Raw genomic sequence first — 21075 nt, forward strand, 5'->3', positions numbered from 1 at the left:
CCTCCATCACTTCCTCAAATGCTCTACCTCCCAATAAGGTTATGTTCTGTCTCCAAAATCATTTCCATTCTTAGGTTTCTCCCACTAATTCAGTTTGCCTACATAGTATACAAATCTCCAGTTCCTTATATCTCATCCTTACCTTTCGATCCAGGTGAATGCTTTCATTATCCAGATACCAGTCACAAATCCCAATGCAAGCCTTGATTATACCAGAACATTGTATTTACGTTACCTTATTCACTCTAAAGACAGTTTTCTTCCGATTTCCCATGCCTCGATTTATATATAGATACTTTCCATTGCAAGTGCGCTTTCCACACCATTCCCTTATTTATTCTTTTGGGCTGAGACTTATCAGGTCTTTCTTACACTTCATTTCTCTTCCCTGTCACCCCTGTTGACTTTCACAGTAAGGAGGTGTCCACTTCAATCTGAGTCTTTTTTTATTCCTCTCTCAAGCATCTCTACTTTCAATCACCTAAATCAAGTTCGTCTTGATCAATCAATCGTCTGCTACCCCAAGCCCTCAGACACCTGCTCCCTGAGCTCACCGTTCTGGACTCGTCCATCGGGATCCACGGCAGACATATGTCTGAGCCGGACTTGCAGACGTTGAATGCAAGATGGCTCTACCATCTGCGGCCATGTTTCTTCTCACCCGTGAAAACTGCTTATCTTCTTCCGCCATGGGGAATGGCTGCAGAACCAGACGGCCTGTCTTACAGACCACCTGGTACTCAGGATTTCTCGTTTGGAATTATGTTTTAGGAACAAGAAAAAAAATACAGCGAAACATCTAACGCTCTGAAAACATGCACAGAGACCTCTACAAATACCGGACATGTTGTTTGCAGTGCAATTTATTATCTGGTCATAGTATTTAAGTACATTCACAAGTACTGATGTAAAAGCACTGTGACCTCTCCAGAGAGATCAAATCAAAAAGAAAACTTCAAAATGTGCAAGAGCAATAAATATCAAACTTTCTGATCTAAAATGTATAAATATAAAATATCAGTCACTTCAGGAAACAGCTTAAGAAAATTCGGCAACCATAAGTCCATGGGTAGGTGTCTGGTGCTGACGCTGCTAATCTTCAGAACACATCACCTTAGATCCAGCATGGTTATTTTTATGTCTTTTACCAACACATGTTTGCATATCTAGGTAAGAAGAAATTGGTTTTACATCAGAATGTTTAACATGGTTCTCTTTAGAGAGGGGATATGAGTTCCCTGATTTAAAACTGTTCCTAATTTTGAAAACGTTTCCAATCAGAACAAACAGAATCATGTTTATTCATTTCTGACACACGCAGATTTATAAAGGTTGCCAAGTAGTTATCATTCTAAGTAGATTCTAACTTCAAAATAGTGTTTCTCGGACATTCCAGCCAGAGAACCAGCACACCAGCAGCTGGGAGGAAGAGATGGAGTTGAATAATATTTGTTTTGGGCTAAATCCAAAGCTAATCAAGAAGTATGATCACAGGAGCGCGCCTGGGTGGCTTAGTCGGTTAAGCATTTGACTTTGTTTCAAGTCCTGATCTCGTAGTTCGTGGATTTGAACCTCACGTTGGGCTCTGTGCTGACAGCTCAGAGTCTGGAGCCTGATTCAGATTCTGTGTCTCCCTCTCTCTCTGTCCCTCTCCCCTCCCCTCACAAATAAGTAAACATTAAAAATTTTGTTAAAAATAGGATTATAGTTTCCATTGAACTGTTATGAAAAAATTAATGTGGCCACTTCGAGCAGAAATAATTCATAAGACATTGAATATCATTTTCTTTAATTGTAAGGAGTCTGAAGAAAACTCAGCTTCCATATATAAATGGAAAAGTAACTTTAGGCATATCAACTCTGCTATAGAAATACTGGCGTGCTCTCGTAAATAAACTAATAGTGCAAAGAAATCAGAAATAACTACAAAGATTGATTATATTTTGGGATAAGAAAACAACAAACTAAGCAGTACAGTGTTTTACCCATACCATACTCCTACTGTTTCTCTCCTTAAAAAAAAAAATAGAAGAGGTAAAAAAATAAGTATCTGTAGAAAATAGCCAACACAGGGGCACCTGGGTGGCTCAGTTGGTTGAGCGTCTGACTTTGGCTCAGGTCATGATCTTGTGGTTTGTGAGTTGGAGCCTGGCTTCAGGCTCTGTGCTGTCAGCGCAAAGTCTGCTTCTGATCTTCTGTCCCCCTCTCTTGCTGCCCCCCTCCTGCTCATGCTCTTTCTCTCTCTCTCTCAAAAATAAATAAAACATTAAAAAAAATAGCTGGGGTGCCAGGTGGCTCAGTGGGTGAAGCAACTGACTTCGGCTCAGGTCATGATCACGTGGTTCGTGAGTCTGAGTGCCACATTGGGCTCTTTGCTGAAAGCTCAGGGCCTGGAGCCTGCTTTAGATTCTGTGTCTCCTTCTCTCTCTGGCCCTCCCCTGCACACACTCTCTCTCTCTCAAAAATAAATAAAACATGAATAAAAATAGTCAACACAGTCTACTCACACTGAATAGCCTGGGGTCCTTGGTATGTGGATGAAAGCCCTTCTTTTTACAAGCGGAGACCTCAAGCATGCCAGCATTGGTGAGCCTGAAGGTGCCGGTGCTGTTCCGGGTGGAAACAAAAGGTACGAAACTTGAAGATCATTTGGCTTCCCAGGGGCTTTATTTAAATGGCACAGGGTACGTATTCCTCAAACGGGATGGAGACGGCAACCACCAAACAATGAATTCCACAGTGGTATTTTGAACCAATTTTGCAATAACTGGCCCAGAGAGAAACCCCCAAGGGGCCAATGCCCACTCCACGCACCTGCTGGGCTATAATGAGGAACAGGCAGCTGAACTGTCGTGTGCGACTGGAATGGAAAACTGAGGCCCCGAGGGAGGAAACTACAGGTGGCAGATATTTCTACTTTTTCTAATAATGCGAATACTGTTTATAGAAACAGCAAATATTTGTCGAGCACTGGCTGTGGTGCCAGACGCTATGCCAAGCCCTTTACATAGGCTGCCATTTAGCTTCTTCTCCACCTCAATCCCAATGGGCAGGTGTCAGGGATAAAGAGACAGAGGTTCAGAGTGGTCAGGTATCCTGCTAGACACACATCATGTGAGGGTGGAGACAGATTCCACTCTAGGTCTGTCTGACTCCTTTGCTCATAATCATTCTAGAATAATCACTGTCTCGCAAACCTAGAAAGGCTTTGGAGGTAACTAAGCTAAGGCTGGAAATTTTCTTACAACAGGAGACAACGCAGTAGAGGTAAGATCTCCAAAGGCAAACTGGAATCACATGGTCCAGGAATTCTACTACTGAAGGACCTTAAAAGGAAAAGACAGGTAGAAAGGGAGCTGGCTGGCACCAATCTCCTCTTTCCAAGGGCACGGTGCGTCTGCCTATCTAAGCACCACCAGCAGCCCCAGACGAAAGCCTTACTTGGACTTCGTGGATAAGCGCACTTACTCTTTATGCTTTGGTGAGCAAACAATGGCAATGGCCTCTGGCAACATGAGCTGATAGGAACAGTGAGTGTGAAGGTCAACGCTGGACAAGAACGCAGTTTGGGTTGGATGCGTCTAGAAAAAGAAAAGAGGACAATCACATTGGAGTAGTGGAGTCTTAGCCAAGACCACAGCCCATTCTCAGAGAAAAGCCTAGTAATTAATCCATCATTAATTGACTAAGGATTTTAGAAAACATTTCGCTGACATCACCCTTCCTTTCATGCACCTTTGGATAACCAAGACTTTCAGAAGAGGCTCTTGGAGGTGTCCACGTACTTTCTGCTTATTGAAAAGACAGAACCAGAAATTAATGTGATACACACACACACACACACACACACACACACACACACACACTGGAATACTAGTTGGTGATGAAAAAGAATGAAGTCTTGCCATTTGCAACAATGTGGAAGGAGCTAGAATGTATTACGCTAAGTGAAATAAGACAGAAAACGATAAATATCATATGACTTCAGTCATACATGGAATTTGAGAAACACAACAGATGAACCTAGGGGAAGGGAAGGAAAAATAAAGTAAGAACAGAGAGGGAGGCAAACCCTAAGAGATTCACACAGAACAAGCTGAGGGTTGATGGGGGTGGGGGTTGGGAGGTGGGGAAAATGGGTGATGGGCACCTGTTGGGATGAGCACTGGGTGTTGTATGTAAGTGATGAATCACAGGAATGTACTCTTGAAGCCGAGAGCACACTGTATGTTAGCTAACACTGTATGTAAAAAACTAAAAAACAAAAGAGATTCTTATTTAATCATGACAATACAGCCAGGAGATACTTTTATTATTATCTCAATTTTACACACAGGGATCCCAAGGCTCCTTTAAGTAACTTGCCCGTGGTCACACAGCTAGTCAGGAGCAGAGCTGTGACTGGAAACCCAGAGACACTTTATGCAAAACTGTGGACACAAAAGGCAAGTTTTCAATGAATTTACCACATTTTGTTGTGTATCTTTTCATGGATGCGTCATTCCTCACAAATGGGAGAACAGAACTCTCCAAGTTGTTGAAGGGGTTTGGAAGTCATCTTTCACAGCAAGTAAATACCCATATGATAAGAAGGAAGGGGAAGTTATAAACCAAAAGAAGTATCTTCCAGGTTTTGGGCTTATACAAACTTGTGTTTATGAGAGACAAATCAGAGGTTCACACTTGAGTATGAAAAATACATAAACCATCAGGTCATGGCTGATGCACAGTCAACCCCTTTTCCCCTTGAAAAAAAGGAATGTGACCATTTTAATCAGGAAACCAAGGTTGCTGGCATGCACTGTCTGGGTCCTGGTCCCATCACTCACTGCCTATGTGACACTGAGAAGATTACTTTACCCCCTTGCGCGCACTTCATCAGTTGTAAAATAAGAACAACAATCATTTTCTTCATGGGTTGCTATATTAAAATTAAATGAGTCTATCCATGTAAAATCCTTAGAACAGTGCCTACTGCATGTAAAGAATCAAAATCATTAGCTGATTTGTTGCTGTGTTATTGCTGTTGTTGTTATTTTAATATTGTCATTGTTGACTGAAAGGCATGGCCCATAAAAATCGCTTCATGCCTTTCCACAGAACTACGGTCTGCTAAAAAAATGCAAAATGTTACAACTCATCTCCACTTTATTTTATAGAACTAATAGAAAGAAGGTAGAATCCACTGACACCTATTTGCAGAAGATTCATGTCCTGCAAGGAAAACGCTACCCTTGGTCTTGGTCTTGGTCTACAAAGATGTAGGTCAGCTGAGGACTGGCCATTATCCTACTTTTTAAAACCCAAATCTTTAGAGAGGGTCTGAGTAGGAGGGTCCGACCGCCTGTTAATCTGATTCAGTGCAAACCTTCTGTTACGACGCAGAACTGTCTGTGCCTTGGCGAGAAAGTAAGAGTCACTCAGAGGGACTCTCGTGCTACGTAGACAGGAAGCAGACTGTCAAACAGACAAATCACTCTGGGTGTCCATTTATTTGCACGCTGAACGCACACCACAACTGTCCTGAGCCCTTCATTTCTACCAAGAGAATCACTTCTACTCTGATAATAGCAGCTCTTCCATGGGAGAATGGTGCTCCCACCTTACTGTTTCTCTGGAACTAAAAATGACCATGACCATGACCACGATGATGATGGTGATGGCTGCCAATGTCATCAGCTGCAACTGATAAGATGCCAGGCACTGAACAAACTACTTCCCACATATTATCTCTTTCGACTCTTACAACAAAAGGGAAAAGTGCTATAATTAACCCCATTTTCCAGATGAGGAGAATGAGCTAAGAAGAAGCATAAATAATGTGCAGAAGTTCACGGAGACAGAAGGCTACATTGGAATTCAGCCCTTTTTTCCTATCACTAACTTATACCTGAAGAAGCTAGCTCTGGAATTTGTTGCTGCCCTTATGTCAATAAAAATCACAAAGTGTCATTTGCAGCCATGACAATTCAGACATATGCTTTAAACACGTTTTCATGGAATTGCGACGATTTGATGTGGTGAAATAAACGAAACACAAAGCAAAAACCTGGAATTCTAAAATTTTGCCAAATTTATCATCTAAATGACGTAACTGCCTCATTGCATAGACTATATACACAGGTCACACAGGGAAAACCAGTTTTTAATTTGGCAAATGTTTTGTAAGATTAACGGACACTGACTCTTCAATGTACGTATAATTTCATGGACTGTTGTTCCTTCTCAGTTTATGTTAGAATTTCTTTGCGACAATTTATTTTGCTTTAAACTGCATTCCTGTTGCGGAAAATCACATTAAACTCAACAGCGTCTTTAAAATTCAGCAATTTCTAAGGGCACCCGGATGGCTCAGTCGGTTAAGTGTCTGAGTCTGACTTTGGCTCAGGTCATGATCTTGTGGCCAGAGAGTTTGCTCCCACCCCTCATCGGGCTCTGTGCTGACAAGGGGGAGCCCGCTTTGGATCCTCTGTCCCCCTGTCTCTGCCCCTCCCTCCCTCAAAAATAAATAAACATTTTTTAAAAAATTCAGCAATCTCTAAGCACACAATATTACTTACTGTCAAGTAAAACAAGTAGACATATGGAAAGTTTTGCAAACTCTTCATTATAAATAATTTCTTTCATTTGAGAGGTGGTTTATATTTTTCAAAGGGCTCCATACTTGGTGTCTTGTTTATGCCTCCTACGAATCCAATGAGGGAGACAGGGTACTCATTACCCCTGCCTGATCAGTGAGAGCCCCTGGAAACAAGGATGTGACTAAGAGCACGTAGTAACCTCCAGGAAGAGCTGGCAGTAAGGTCTCCTCTACCCTCTGAAATTATATAACACAACTGCTTGGTGATTTTGTGTGTGCATGTGGTGTCTTGCCCCTACTCAGTGCATCCTGGTAAGGCAAGTAAAATTAAAAATGGCCACTAATCGGGGCACCTGGGTGGCTCAGTCAGTTAAGGGTCCGACTTCAGCTCAGGCCATGATCTCATGGTTGGTGGGTTCAAGCCCCACATCGGGCTCTGTGCTGACAGCTCAGAGCCTGGAGTCTGCTTCAGATTCTGTGTCACTCTCTTTCCCTGTCCTTCCCCTGTGCACTCGCTCTCTCAAAAATAAATAAAAGTGTTAAAATTTCTTTTCAAAAGGTCATTAATCTCTCTCCAAGGGTTCTTAGATGTGCCATAAAAATCTTGGCCATACCTCAGTCTCACTATCAGGGGACAAGTCGTCGCTATCCCATGTCCAAATGTGTAAGACCGAATGGAAAAGGTCCCCCGGACAGATTAAACCATGGATAGGAAAAGTAGAGTGTAGTCACCCAAACCAAAGGCTATAATCATCTGAGTTCCCAGAAAAATGTGCTTCAAAACTCACTGACCTGATCTCATTCTAATACGGACCAACACATGAAGTCAATTATTATGACATCTGTCCTGTGGTTGATAAAGCTGAAGTCCAGATTTCTTAATTTGCCAACATTCCTGTAATGAATTCTTAGCAAAGCTGAGATTTACACTCATTATCTTTTAATTCATAAGCCCTCTCTTGATGCTGTCAGGGCCTGGTGGATATTCGAATTCAGTATATTTGGTCCCACCATGGCTGTTTATGCAGGGATAAATTCCCCCTTGGCCGATAAGGAAGATGCAGAGCAATGTATGGTCCCTTTCTGATATATACAAACACCTGTTTGAAAGAAATATTTTTCATAAATTTTCTTAAAATAATCTACTTTTGACCCATGGCACAGAGAGAGAGAACAATAACAGTGCAGTCACTTTAATTAAAATTCTGACTAGGTCTCCATGAGACTATATAAATCATCAAAGCACGTCACCCGATTTCTAAATGTTTGTCTTTTAACATTGGCCAGTAAGGAAAGAGCATAATAGAGCCCTGTCCAAATCCAGATTTAGACACATTTAACAGTCTTCAGTGTTCTTGACCATGCTTAAATATGATGACATTTATTACCCTTGAAAAAATTAAAAATATGAAACTATTTGAAGGAAGGAAGCGACTTTTCCTCAAAGAGGAAAACAGCACCCCAGGGAAAACCAGGCAGAAACCGAAGCTGAAAAAAGGTCACACGTACGTGGATCCATCCCAGCGTGAGGAGGCCATGTTGGTCCTGAACACTGAAAAGTTCTTCTACGTTCTCCACGTCACAGTAGTCCGGGCCCGCAGACTGCTTTGGCACAATTACATGGGTGATAGTAAACTCATTATGCGTCTAGAAAACAATTGGTAAAAAGAGTAACAAGCATCTGAAAGGGAAAAACCCCCACCACCTGAACTGGAAGTACAATGTTTTGCTGAAAGACTAGAGAGCATCCGAAGTACCTGGGTGGCTCAGTCGGTTAAGTGCCCGACTTTGGCTCAGGTCATGATCTCACAGTTTGTGGGGTCAAGCCCCACATTGGGCTCTGTACAGACAGCTCAGAGCCCGGAGCCTGCTTGGGATTTTGTGTCTCCCTCTCTCTCTCTCTGCCCCTCTCCCATTCACTCTCTGTCGTTCTCAAAAATAAATAAAAATGAAATAAATTTTTAAAAAAGACTAGAGCATATCCATCCCACCACCTGCAACTTCCCAGCCTCACTCTTAAAAATGGACTATTTGCCAAAATTTTGAGAGTCAGTTCTCTGGAGCTCAAAACCTATTTTCACAATGGAAAATGTATAATAAATAGGAGGTTATTAGCATCCCAGGCTGGGCCACGATAGCTTAGTTAATAAATCATGTATTGCTATATTACATTTGCAATGGAAGACATTCAGAACAAAATAGCAGCAGGTTTATGTGGGAGACTAGGTGATTTTGTGGTTTTCCTGAAGGTTTCTTCTAAGGCGCGTGGGGGTGGATGGTCTTGTTTTTATTTTATTAATTATGTTTCCTGTCACTGCCAGACCTAATTTTCTTCTGCCACTGGGGGCACTTGCGGAGATTTTCCATAATTGAGGTAATGTTTTGGATTTACATTTAGAAAAAGAAAAAGGAAAAACAAACCACTCCCTTCAGTTCAAAGGTAAGAGTTGAAGGAAGAGAGCTGGGCAGAGTGGATTGGACCCTGGGGGTGGGCTGTCTGTGGGGGGAGATGTCTGTGCCGAGAGTGACTGCTCATCCCTCCCTAAGCAACCCTTTCTCTCTGGTCTATTCCTTCAGCCTGGATCATAACTCCTTCCTCCAATCCCCCTCTCCTCTTTCATGGCTAACTTTATGTAGTCTTCAAGCCTGGTGTAAATGTCACCTCTCCGGGAAGCCCTTCTTGACCTTCTCAGACAAGGTTAGTTTCCCAGTTACACCTGGCCAGTATGCCCTGCACTTGCACCGAGAGCACCAGCCCCACGGATAATTAGTCATCTGTCTGGTTCTTCACAGGCACCATGTGAGCGTCATACGGCAAAGACTACGGCTGTTGTAGGCTACGAATGCCAACACCAAACACAGTGTCTGGCGAACCCAGGGACTCAGCACATGTTGTCTGATGGAGGAATGAATGAAGAATCAATCAATCCATCAAATTAGGTACAGCATATGGTCTTGAGGAGGAAGCACCCATAGCTCACTGCAACCCCCCTCCCAAGGGCAAACAAGGTGCTTGTGGGGAGAACATGGCAGGTCATGCTCTTGCGTTTGTTACCTGTGCTTCCTCTCTCCTCGAGGAAAAGTGAAGCTACAGGACTGGAACATGGTAGGAGAATGTATGCTGAATAAAGCATATTATCCAACGAAGCAGCAGTTCCCAAGCCAAATGTGCAGGCTAGGAAATGTGCCTGGACCCAGACATAAAAACTGGTATCCATGACACCATGAAGGGCACTTTCAACGCAACATTATTCACCCTTCTTGAAAGTAGGTGATGCCATGCTTATGAATCTTCTCTCTTCTGTCTTCCTTCTCTTTTGACATTGTCATTTCATATGTAAATAGGATCTGTGCTAAAAGATTTCAGTCTCCTGAGACTACTGTCTGAAACCCTAATTGTATTCCACATGACTCTGGATAAGGGTGGCAAGATGTCACCTATCAAAACCAGCAGAGTTAATTACATAAATATATGTGGAATGAAGCATGGCAATGGAACTCTGATTTAGAAAACAAGATGGTTTTGGAAATCCTAAGCCCTGTAATCCATCATTTTTCTGAACAAAGGTTTAATATGTGGTTTGATTCATTCTTTACAACCAGCTTGTACGGTATTCCTGAGATTTTACAACTCATTTCCTAGAAGGATCATTGCACTAATAATGATAGTAGTCTTGCGTCATTAATCTAGGTATAGATAATTTCATAATTTTTTGCAACTCTTAGGATGCTTTTATTCTGTTCTGCTTATCGCAAGAAAGCCATTGCTACTGAATGGATCTTGGGCAGAAAGATATGAAACAAAAGCCATACCAGTTTTCCACAGAGTATTCCACAGGTTTCTACTCCTCTCACTGTATTAGATTCTGCCAGCAGCAGAAATTTGTGGCAAAGGTCTCTGGATAAAACTACACAGCGCAGTCCTTCAACCGCTAAATCTAAGAAACAGAAAAGGCAGAAAAAGCTAAACAAAAAAACAGATCTTACATCCCATCCATCAGAGGTATTTTCAGCAAACAACTGTATGGCGATATAAATATAAAACATGAGGGGCATCTGGGCGGCTCAGTCAGTTAAGCATCCAACTCTTGGTTTCAGCTCAGGTCATGATCTCACGGTCCGTGAGCTGGAGCCCCGTGTCAGGCTCTGTGCTGACAGTACGGAGACTTCTTGGGATTCTCTCTCTCTCCCTCTGTCTCTCTGCCCTCCCCAAGTCACTCTGTCTCTTTCAAAATAAATAAATTTAATATATAATATATATTATATATATAATGAAATTATCAGGTGCTCCACTTCCTATATTTTATTTTTAAGCTCTTAAAAGTAAACATTAACCAGAAAGACGGTAAAATTACACTTTGTGAATAAATTATTTTGTGAACAAGGGGGAAGGTCCAAGCATTATTCCATCTTTGAGCCTTAGAGCAAATGTTTGCATATGTGTGAGGTGTTTGGAGGGCACCAAGCAAATATACGTTCACCTGCACAAGCTGCAGAGAATAGATCTCACGGACCATCAGGCAGAACACAGGTATTCTTTACTGTGTCTTCCATATGTTTCTGAGAGCTTCATGAAAGTTGGTGATCGTTAAGTAAAAGCACTGTTTTCAGAACTAATTTGTAATAGGGTAATTTATAAAATGGTTTGCCTATCATAACTCTTTTAAAATAAATGGAAATGGGGTGCCTGGGTGGCTCAGTCGACTTTGGCTCAGGTCATGATCTCATGGTTCGTGGGTTTGAGCCCCACATTGGGCTCTGTGCTGACAGCTCAGAGCCTGGAGCCTGCTTCAGATTCTGTGTCTCCTCTCTCTGCCCCTCCCCTGCTCATGCTCTGTCTCTATATCTCAAAAATAAAATAAATTAAAAAAATTTTTTAAAAATGGAAATGCATACTCTGACAGAGTCTGCGTGGGAGCGGGACGCCCCCATTTGGTTTGGGGAGCTTCTCAGCAGGGATGGAGCATAACACTCAGCACTAACTGTTGTCAGAAGCATCTAATCCATAGGGGGGTTCACCACCTGCGTGTGGGAGAGCCTCCTAGCACATGCTAAACATGTGCATTTCCATTTTTTAATTTTTATTCTTTAATGCTTTTATTTATTTTTGAGAGAGACAGACAGACAGAACAGGAGGGGAGAGGCAGAGAGAGGGAGACACAGAATCCAAAGCAGGCTCTAGGCTCTGAGCTATAGCATTGATATGAGGCTTGAACTCATGAACTGTGAGATCCTGACCTGAGCCAAAGGCAGACACTTAGCCGACTGAGCCACCCAGGCGCCCCTACCTACATTTTTAAAAAATGCAGTTTATCTCTATTATTTTGAGAGACAGATAGCAAGCAGGGGAGGGGCAGAGAGAGAGAGAATCCCAAGCAGCTCTGGGCCATCAGCACAGAGTCCCATGCAGGGCTTGATCTCACAAACACAGATCACAACTTGAGCTGAAGGCAAGAGTCGGCCGCTTAACCGGCTGCGCCACCCAGTTGCCCATAACATTTATATTTACGCGTTTAAGGAAACAATTTTCTTAGCATCTTCTTTCCTCTCGGGTATAGGTGTATACCTTTAAGACTCATGCGTTTCTTGGTTAAAATGCATGGAAAAAAAAGTGCTTGAAATTCTTCTCGTTTCAAATCTCTGTACCGTGACCAAAGACAGTCCTGTCTCTTACAGTGTGTGCTGCTCTATGGGGGGCAAATCATGCTTCCTGAATTTGAAGGTTAAAGGACAGGAAGAGCCAGACGGCACCGTTCACACTGCATTGTGCAGAAGCCCTATCCCAGTGGATGATGAAAAGAGGGGGGACCCTGGGCGACTCAGTGGGTTAGGGCCTCAGATCATGATCTCCCAGTTTGTGGGTTCGAGCCCCACGTCGGCCTCTGTGCTGACAGCTCAGAGCCTGGAACCTGCTCTGGATTCTGAGTCTCCCTCTCTCTCTCTCTGCCCCTCCCCTGCTCACTCTATCTCTCAGAAATAAACTTTTTTTTTTTTTTTTTTTAATTTTTAAAAAAGAAAGAGGAGCCCCCTCCCAGCGGTTCGGAGACGCGGCTCCGGCAGAGAAGCAGCGTCCCGCAGGCGCGTTGCCTCACTTACTCTGCACGGCGCTCAGCGTGGCCGCGGGCTTCAGGGCCCTGTTTACGGGAGGGGAGTGGCCCGCGGGACCGGCCGCGCCGCTGTGGCGAGGCTGCTCGGGCGGCGCGGGGAGCGGGGGCCCCTCCCGGCGCGGGCCCAGGCCCGACGGGGCGCTCCCGTCCGTCTGCTCGCAGCGCGCCGCCGGCTCCCGGCTCCGCGCCTGCCCCCGCGCTAGCTCCTGCTTCTTGAGCTGGTCTTCGAAAAACAGGAACTGCTCCGACTCCAGTTGCTGCTGCCGCATCCGAGCCACCCGCTTCCTTTCGGCCTCGATCAGGCTCTGATGCTCCAGTCGTTTGAGAATTTCGGCGTGGTGCTTGTTCTGAAAAAACCAACCAACCAACCAAACAAAAAAACCAAAACAAAAAAAAAAAAACAACGTGGTGGTAGGAATCGGAGGTTGGTTTCCAAGGCAACAGCGTCAAAGTGGGATTGACACTTGCAGGCTTCTAGCAGACAGAGAGACAGAGGTGACGGTCTGTCCGCAGGGACACTCACACGACAGTGAGGAAAACGTGAACCATCATGGCAGAGGCCCCTGACCCTGATCAAGGCACTTGGTCATGTTTTACCAGAGGCAGGCCGGGACAGTCAAGTTCCCTCCATACCCCTGCACTTTTAAAAACCATTAGAAAATCAAGGTCAGGATGGTCCCGTTGGCCTGATGGACCAATCCAAAATATCTCAGAGATGCGTTTATCACCCTAGACTGCACCATCCAAAACGGCAGCCACGTGGGCTACTTACATTTAAATTAAGTTAAATGAAATGAAATTAGAAATTCAGTTCCTCAGTGGTGCCAGCCACCTTTTAATTGCCACGTGGCTCGTGGCTCCGGTAACAGAGCACCACACAAAACAGGTCTATCATCGAAAGAAGTTCTCCTGGACAATCCTGCCCTAGAAACTTCTGCCTTTGCCTCTGGAACTCATTCTGCTGGAACCTTATGGAGGAGGAACCACTAGGAAATGGTTCTCAAAACACGGTCCAGTCATCTCTATAGGAATATTCAGCAATTTTGTTAAAATGAAGATTCCCTAGTTGCCAGGTTCCCTAGTTGCAAAAAAAAAAAAAAAAAAAAAAAGAAAAAAGAAAAAAAAAATCCAGGCATTATTAGGTCAGAAAATACTAATCTTTAAGATGTTCCTCAAATGATTTTATTTTGATAAAAACTAACTTTGGCGAGGCACCTGGGTGGCTCGGTCAGTGAAGTGTCTGACTTCGGCTCAGGTCATGATCTCGCAGTTCGTGGGTTTGAGCCCCACATTGGGCTCTGTGCTGACAGCTCAGAGCCTGGAGCCTGCTTCGGAGTCTGTGTCTCCCTCTCTCTCTGCCCCTCCCCTGCTCACACTCTGTCTCCCTTTCTCAAAAATAAATAACTGTTTAAAAAAATTAACTCTGGGGAGCGCCTGGCCGGCTCAGTCAGTAGAGCATATGACTCTCGATCTCAGTGGTGAGTTCCAGCCCCCCATTGGGGGTAGAGATTACTTTTTAAAAATTATTAAAAAAAAAAAAAACCAGAAACAAAAAAAAAACTAACTTTGGTAGGGGTGGGGTGGAGCACACAACTTATAGTAGCACTTGGGGTACACATGAATCGCCCAGGGTTTTGTTATAAGGGCTGAATCTGATTTGGCAAGTGTGGGGAGGAGGTCGAGATTCCCATTTCTAACAAGCTTATGGATGATTCCAGAGCTGCCTGTAGCAGAGTTTACTGATGGGTGTGTTCATCTCTCCTAGGCATAAAGGCTGCCCCTAGGTCTCCGCAGAGATTTCCACATGACATCTACTTTGGGATACTGCTGTGGTCTGTGATATAACTGCTATCATCAGAGGCAGAGCAGGCCTTCCCTCCCTGGGAGATTCTGAGGGGGCGACCGCACACATTGCTGACGTGAAGGAAGACTGGATTGGGCTTTTCTCTCCTTTGCTGTTGCATTGTGTGAGCCCCCCAAATCATTCTTATCTTTCATAGTTCAGGTCAAATCAGCAATATGCACACTTGAGGAATTTCAACATTTCAGATTTCGACATTCCTCTCTGTCACTTAGTTGAAACTCTGCACTCAAATCTGACTGGTAGCTATGCCCCCAGGAAGCAGAGATGTTCCATGACCATGTTCAGAGTTCAGGACACTGAACTGAAGTGAAAGGCAGTACAAGCTACAATCCCAAAGCACAGAAACACACAATCAAACAAAAAAAGCAACACCACTTTTATAACAACTCTAAAAACATTAAGAATTCAAAGTTTGAACTTGAGGTCATAAAGGCTGGTCAGTTTCTTCTTCCAGTGCCCTTCAATCTCTTAGACATCATTATCATGATCACTCTTTATGTAATAATGATCCAGAAGGCACCATCCATTGGTGATATGATTACATTTCATTCATATGGTTAGCTATTAATCTATCTCAGTGCTATTAATCTATCTCAATATTGACTGTAATATTTAAGAATCGAATTTACATTTCCAAGGCCTACGTAATTAGATACATCAGAAACTATATACAGTTTTCCCTACCTCCTCCTGCCTCTGTTGATCACCAAAAAGCAGCTAATTGCCTCAAGGTTATATTGGCAAGAATTGGTCAAAAACTCTATTTAAATCACCATAAGAAATGCATAGTCTATGTCATCACATTATTAGATGTCGTAGGGAAATAAAAATACCATATCTTTGGTGCAAGTGCTTCACCTGTGTATCAGCATGAATTTGTTATTGGTTTTGCATCCCTGGATCTTTAATTTTTAATCTAAATGCACATGACATTTGAAAAACTCACATGAAAATGAAATTCAAAAAATATTTGCACAGAAAACAGTCATGAAATAAATGTACCAATTGAACTTACTTTGCTTTGCAAATATTCTTGGTATTCTACGTTATATTTCTTTAAAAGGTCCTTTTTCAATTCATCTGTCCTTGGGAATGCAATCTCCTTCAGTTTCTTTTAAAAATATATATATACATATTGATTAGTGGGATTCTCAGTATAGTCTTTCAGATCATCAGTTGAGAAAGAAAAACAGCTGGTATGTGTATTAGAAATCCAGACACAAGTAACCAAAGATGATGGTGGAAATATAAACCTCTCTTTGCTGTGGCTCCAAAACACAACTTTTCAGTAGGGAATGGAAAGGATTCTCCCTTTCGTAAGATCTTTACTGATTCTACTAGTTAGACCAGGGTTCTGTTTAGGTAGGTACCCCGTGATTACATAGCGGGTTTGTAACTACACATCGCACTGGGTGCAAATGGCACGGTATCATGGTTAGGATACTGCAGAGCATGGTGGGCAGGAGCCGCTGGGCTTGACAGAGTGTACCAGGCAACTGGGGCACTCAGCGTACGAATACACATCCCCAGGCCTAATCCCAGTTTTCCAGGATCAACATGTTTAGGAAAGGGTTGGGGAATCTGGACCTCAAACAACTTCTCAGTGAATTTTAGTGGCCAGAAAATCTGGGAAACCGGATTTAGTCCAAGCACCACTCTCCTTTTCAGAGACGAAGGAACAAAGGCCTACACAGATGAGAAGTCTTCTCCAGGATCATACCACTAGCTAGCGGCCCCGTTATTCCCAGAATCCAAATCTTCTAACTCTACCCAGGCTCTTCCACTAAAATGTCTTTTCTTTTCATTTTCTGTCATCCATCCATCCACCCACCCATCCACCCACCCACCCACCCACCCATCCACCCACCCACCCATCCATCCATCCATCCATCCATCCATCCATCCATTTTTTTCAACAAGCATAAACAAAGAAAATGTATATGCTTTTGGAGAATTCTTTCCTACAAGCAAAAATAAGAATAACACTAAGTGAGAGCAAGAGTCAGCTTGGTGGCTGGGCCCTTGGATCCCCTCCTGCTGTCTGAGGTTGAATGAACAAGAATCGAGAAGTGTCGCATAAGGCATAGCAATGAGTGCCCCTTCAGAGAAGTGTGTATAGAGATTTTTAAAAATGTTGATGGTCCTTTGACAAAATCTGGATTCTTACCAGCCATCTCATGCCAGATATAACTGGTAAGAGAACCTTTCTTCTATTATATGGTCACATATTTTTGAGAGTTATTTAAAATTCCATGCTGTGATTGCTGTTTTATCTTCCTCCATATAAGTTCAACCCAACTACTTAAGACAGAAGAGAAACATTTAAAAAATGGCATTTAAAGACTATATTCTCAAGCTACAATTATTTGAAGCTATATCGGTTGCAAATGTTGGTGGTAAATAAATAACTTTTCAACAACTATCTTCCTTTTCCTTGAGAATATTTCAGGCTATCCCTAAACATTTTATTATGCCTTAGGCTAGTCCTATAGCTAGAACTATAGGATAGCTAGAACTTTGTGGCCGCCTTAACAATCAACACTGATCTTCAAATAGTTTTGGGGTTCAGGACTATGTGGGATAATCAAAGCCAGAATTGGACAAGCTTTCTCGCAGTCTCCGGGAAGAACTGTGAATAATTCCTCCTTCATGCCACAAAGCAAATTGAACACATTCCTGACCTTTTTCTGTTCTCTCCCCACCTCCCAGTTTCAATTAGACATCGCACACTGCCTCAGTAACAATGATTAAAGGTCCACGAAGAAATCGAAACATCTTGGCTAATGGAATGAATTTTCTGCACTCAAACTCTCAAGAGGACGCAATGAACGAGGAAAGGAGGAAGGGGCAGATCGATAACGGAGACTTGTGGAGCATTTAATCCCTCATGGGAAGGGAGAATCGACCCCACGATACCTTCATAATATCCTGTTTTTCAGGCACTGCACACTGCTGGTAATCTCGATGGCTGGGAAGCTTTTCTACAAACAAGCTAGAAAAAGAGAAAACGCATCCTTAGCGTTATATAACAGAAAAAGCAGGTCGGCAGTGGTTTCTAGTATGAGAATGAAGCGCCTCTTCAAAATGGACACGTTTCATACATTATCATTCACCCTACACCCTTCCCATCGGCCTTTCCACCAAAGGCTGGCGTGAGTATGACTCTGGTGTTACAGTGTGGGGAGCTCAGCAGAGGAAGCACTGAGGCGAAGAGGTGAGGATGCTCCCTCACAGACCATGTCACCTTGGTCCTTCTCAAGGTCCTGGGCACTCAATCCCACTACAGCACCATTGTCACTCCCTGTGGGACTGGCAACACAGAGGGTCATGGAAAAACTTAAGCATTTGGAAAGATCAGTGTAATCTCTTCTCACCACTGAAAAGACTCAAAGGACTGTAGCGCCGTGGTGTGTACCTAGATCGAAACTTCCTCCCTAAAAACTCACAACTAAGAGAAAGAACAGCCAGAATCCCTAGTGGATTAGGAGGCACTCATTAGGAGTTCATTATTCTTCATCACCTTTTTGAGGAAGAGACAGTGGAGGTAACAAGAAGCCCAAGAGCAAACCAGACGCAGCACTGGTCACAGAAAACGAACATTTTGTGTTCTGGGTGGTTTTGTTTCTTACTGATGTATTCCCAGCTGGTAGAATAGTGTCCAGCTCATAATGTGTGCTCAATAAATATTTGTTAAATAAAGAAACAGTCCTTCCTTGAGAGATCGTGATGGGCTATAAACACTAGTTTTGATGAACTAACATGTGATACCTTATCATTATTGGTGTACTTTCTCTTCCTTACAGATCACACATGCTGGCTTTCATCACGTTGCCTACAGGCAACACCAGAATGGTAAAATAACTCTCATTTCTTTTTTTAATATTGATTTTTGAGAGAGACAGACAGAACATGAGCAGGGGAGGAGCAGAGAGAGAGGGAGACACAGAATCCGAAGCAGGGTCCAGACTTGGAGCTGTCAGCACAGAGCCTGGCGCAGGGCTCGAATCCACGAACTGCAAGATCGTGAACTGAGCTGAGGTTGGACGCTTAACCAACTGAGCCACGCAGGCGCCCATAACTCTCGTTTTGTTGAATAAGAAAATTATGGCTTAAAGAGGCTACATAAATTTAGTGGCCTAAAACTTCATAAATAGAATAAAATCACAAACATTTAGAGTTGCAGAGAGCTTAGAGATTTCTGCCCCAAAGTCTTCCATTTGTAGGTAAGGAACTGAGGCCCTCAGAGGACAAGTGAATTACAGGTTGTCACCTGGTGAATGACAGAAGGGAATTCACACACTCTGATGACTCAGTATAGTGGTCTTTTGGGTTTACCAGACTTACGCTTCCACAGAAATGTGTGCAAACACACAAGGAGAAGGCAAAGCAGAAATATTGTCAATTAGTAACTTAGAGTTCAGAAATTAAAATTTTTGGAAAACGTGTGCTGTCGATGATGCCTGATAGCTTCCAATTTCATCTTAATTGTTTGGCTTTCTAGAAACAAGTGGTTTTCCCCAGTAGGCTCAGCATTGCCAACCACCAACTCCTCAGATGCCCTCAGGTTAAGTCCCCAAGGGAACTAGTGAAATCAACCAAATGTGACTTTCAGTTAAAATAAAAGTATGAGTTTCAGCTTACGAACAATTACTAGTAACATATCTTCCCTACCAGTAAATGGGCAAATCAGTGAGGAAAATCCAGACCTCACTTCTGTTAATTCTCAAACCAGGACATGTTACTAAAAAGTATCTAACAGGAAGTATGCTATTTTCTACATGCTCTTTTATACACGGTATCATTACAGAGCTAAATAAATTGCTTTTTAAAAAAATACTAACTCTAGAGGCGCCTGGGTGGCTCAGTCGGTTAAGCGTCCGACTCTTGATCGCGGCTCTGATCATGATGTCAAGGTCCATGGGGCTGAACCCCACATCAGGCTCTGGGCTGGCAGCAAGGAGCCTGCTTGGGATTTGGGATTCTCCCTCCCTCTCTCTCTGCCCCTCCTCTGCTTGAGCACGCTTTCTCTCTCTCAAAATAAATAAATAAACTTAAAAAAAAAAAAAGAATAGCTCTGCTCTGGGCCAAGTAGGCTCCATATTTGCTGAAGTTGTATCCATTGTTTAAAAAAAAAAAACACTACAATGTGAAAATGGCTGTTACTTTCTACCTTGAATCAGATCCTTCATATAACTGCCAACTTATCCCCCACTCCCAGTCCATCAAATCAAATTTTAAAACCGGTAATGGCAGGGCCCCTGGGTGGCTCCATCAATCAAGCTTGCGACTTTGGCTCAGGTCATGATCTCATGGTTTGTGAGTTCAAGCCCCGCGTCAGGATCTGTGCTGACAGCTCAGAGACTGGAGCCTGCTTCCAATTCTGTCTCCCTCTCTCTCTGCTTCTCTCCTGCTCATGCTTTCTCTCTGTCTCTCAAAAATAAACAAACATTAAAAATTTTTAAAAAACTGTTAATGGCATGTTCTAGGCACTGTGGACAGAGCTGCAGTATGGCTCCTACTGGCCCAAAGCTTACATCCTGGTGGGGGAGAACGAGACATTTTCTTTCTGAGAAGTGAGCAAGAAGATATGCAGGTCACTGCACTGGCCTGTAGAGAAGGTATCTCCTATCCCCGAGCCTCAGAAATGCTGTGGGGACAACTTTGAATACATTCCTTGGCAACTTAAAAGCCTGGACATGCAATGCTTTTGGAGATTGCAACATTGGTCTGAATATGAAACTATTCCTGGCATCCAAGCTGTCTCACCAAAATAGCTTGTAGTAAACATTTCCCCACTTTTCTCATTTTGAAGGCCTCCAAAACTAAAGACTTACGTTATAAATTTATTATAAAGGACAAAGGCATTTTCCAAATTCCCTTCTTCCATATACACCGAGGCCATCCTCTCCATCTCTACTCCAGATCTGAAGTAGCGGCGTGGACTGATGTCCTCAGCGATGGTGATGTTACAGCCAAGCTTGCTGAGGGCACGCACTCGCTCTTCCGGGCTGAGGGAAACATCTGTATGGTCGGGCATAGCAGCTAACTTTTTCTGCAAAGCAAAATTTGAATCTCTGGTTAGAATAAGAAAGGAATGGGACTGCAATTCTGGGTGTATTTTCTGTACTAAGGACCTGCCACCAGTACCGAAGGAAAATGTTCCTTAAGAGTTAATGATACAATCAGAGCAAAACCTTTCTTTGGAAGCGCGTGGGCTACGCACGCACCAAGTGCATGTAACAAATTCTTAAAAATGCAGTATTTGTAAGACTTTGTAATATGCCACGTATTTGCAGTTCCCAGACTCCGTGTCATGAATAGTGTCTTATGCAATACATTTTTTTTCAGGTCTTTAAAAATCATTTTTGTTAAGAATGATCAAGATAATGCATGCAGCGGTACAGTAAAAGCAAACCACCGAAAAAAAAAAACAAACCTCTGGGAAGAACTGAAAGAAAGAATGGAAAGAATCTAAGGACATGCCTGTATGAAAATCACAGCCTATACATGAAAGGCTTGTACCC

The 21075-nt window shown here is 43.1% G+C and overlaps 1 protein-coding gene across 2 annotated transcripts; it reads right to left on the reverse strand.

Annotated features, from left to right (window-relative positions):
* Positions 1 to 845: 845 nt before the first annotated feature.
* Positions 846 to 20598, reverse strand: STAMBPL1 (STAM binding protein like 1). Of its 2 annotated transcripts, XM_039222027.1 has the most exons (9): positions 20386 to 20598; positions 17468 to 17543; positions 15567 to 15662; positions 12677 to 13034; positions 10394 to 10518; positions 8090 to 8227; positions 3469 to 3581; positions 2508 to 2607; positions 846 to 1166 (listed from the first exon to the last, which is right to left on the reverse strand). In XM_039222027.1, exons 1-9 carry the CDS (start codon positions 20586 to 20588, stop codon positions 1110 to 1112), a joined length of 1266 nt encoding a protein of 421 aa, XP_039077958.1. In that variant the 5' UTR covers positions 20589 to 20598; the 3' UTR covers positions 846 to 1109. The 2 variants fall into 2 exon arrangements, with proteins under 2 accessions (XP_039077958.1, XP_039077959.1); XM_039222028.1 differs by lacking the exon at positions 15567 to 15662.
* Between the last annotated feature and the right edge of the window lie 477 nt (positions 20599 to 21075).

Source organism: Hyaena hyaena, unplaced genomic scaffold (assembly GCF_003009895.1).
Source record: "Hyaena hyaena isolate Hyena2069 unplaced genomic scaffold, ASM300989v1 scaffold_1038, whole genome shotgun sequence".
Lineage (NCBI taxonomy): Eukaryota > Metazoa > Chordata > Mammalia > Carnivora > Hyaenidae > Hyaena > Hyaena hyaena.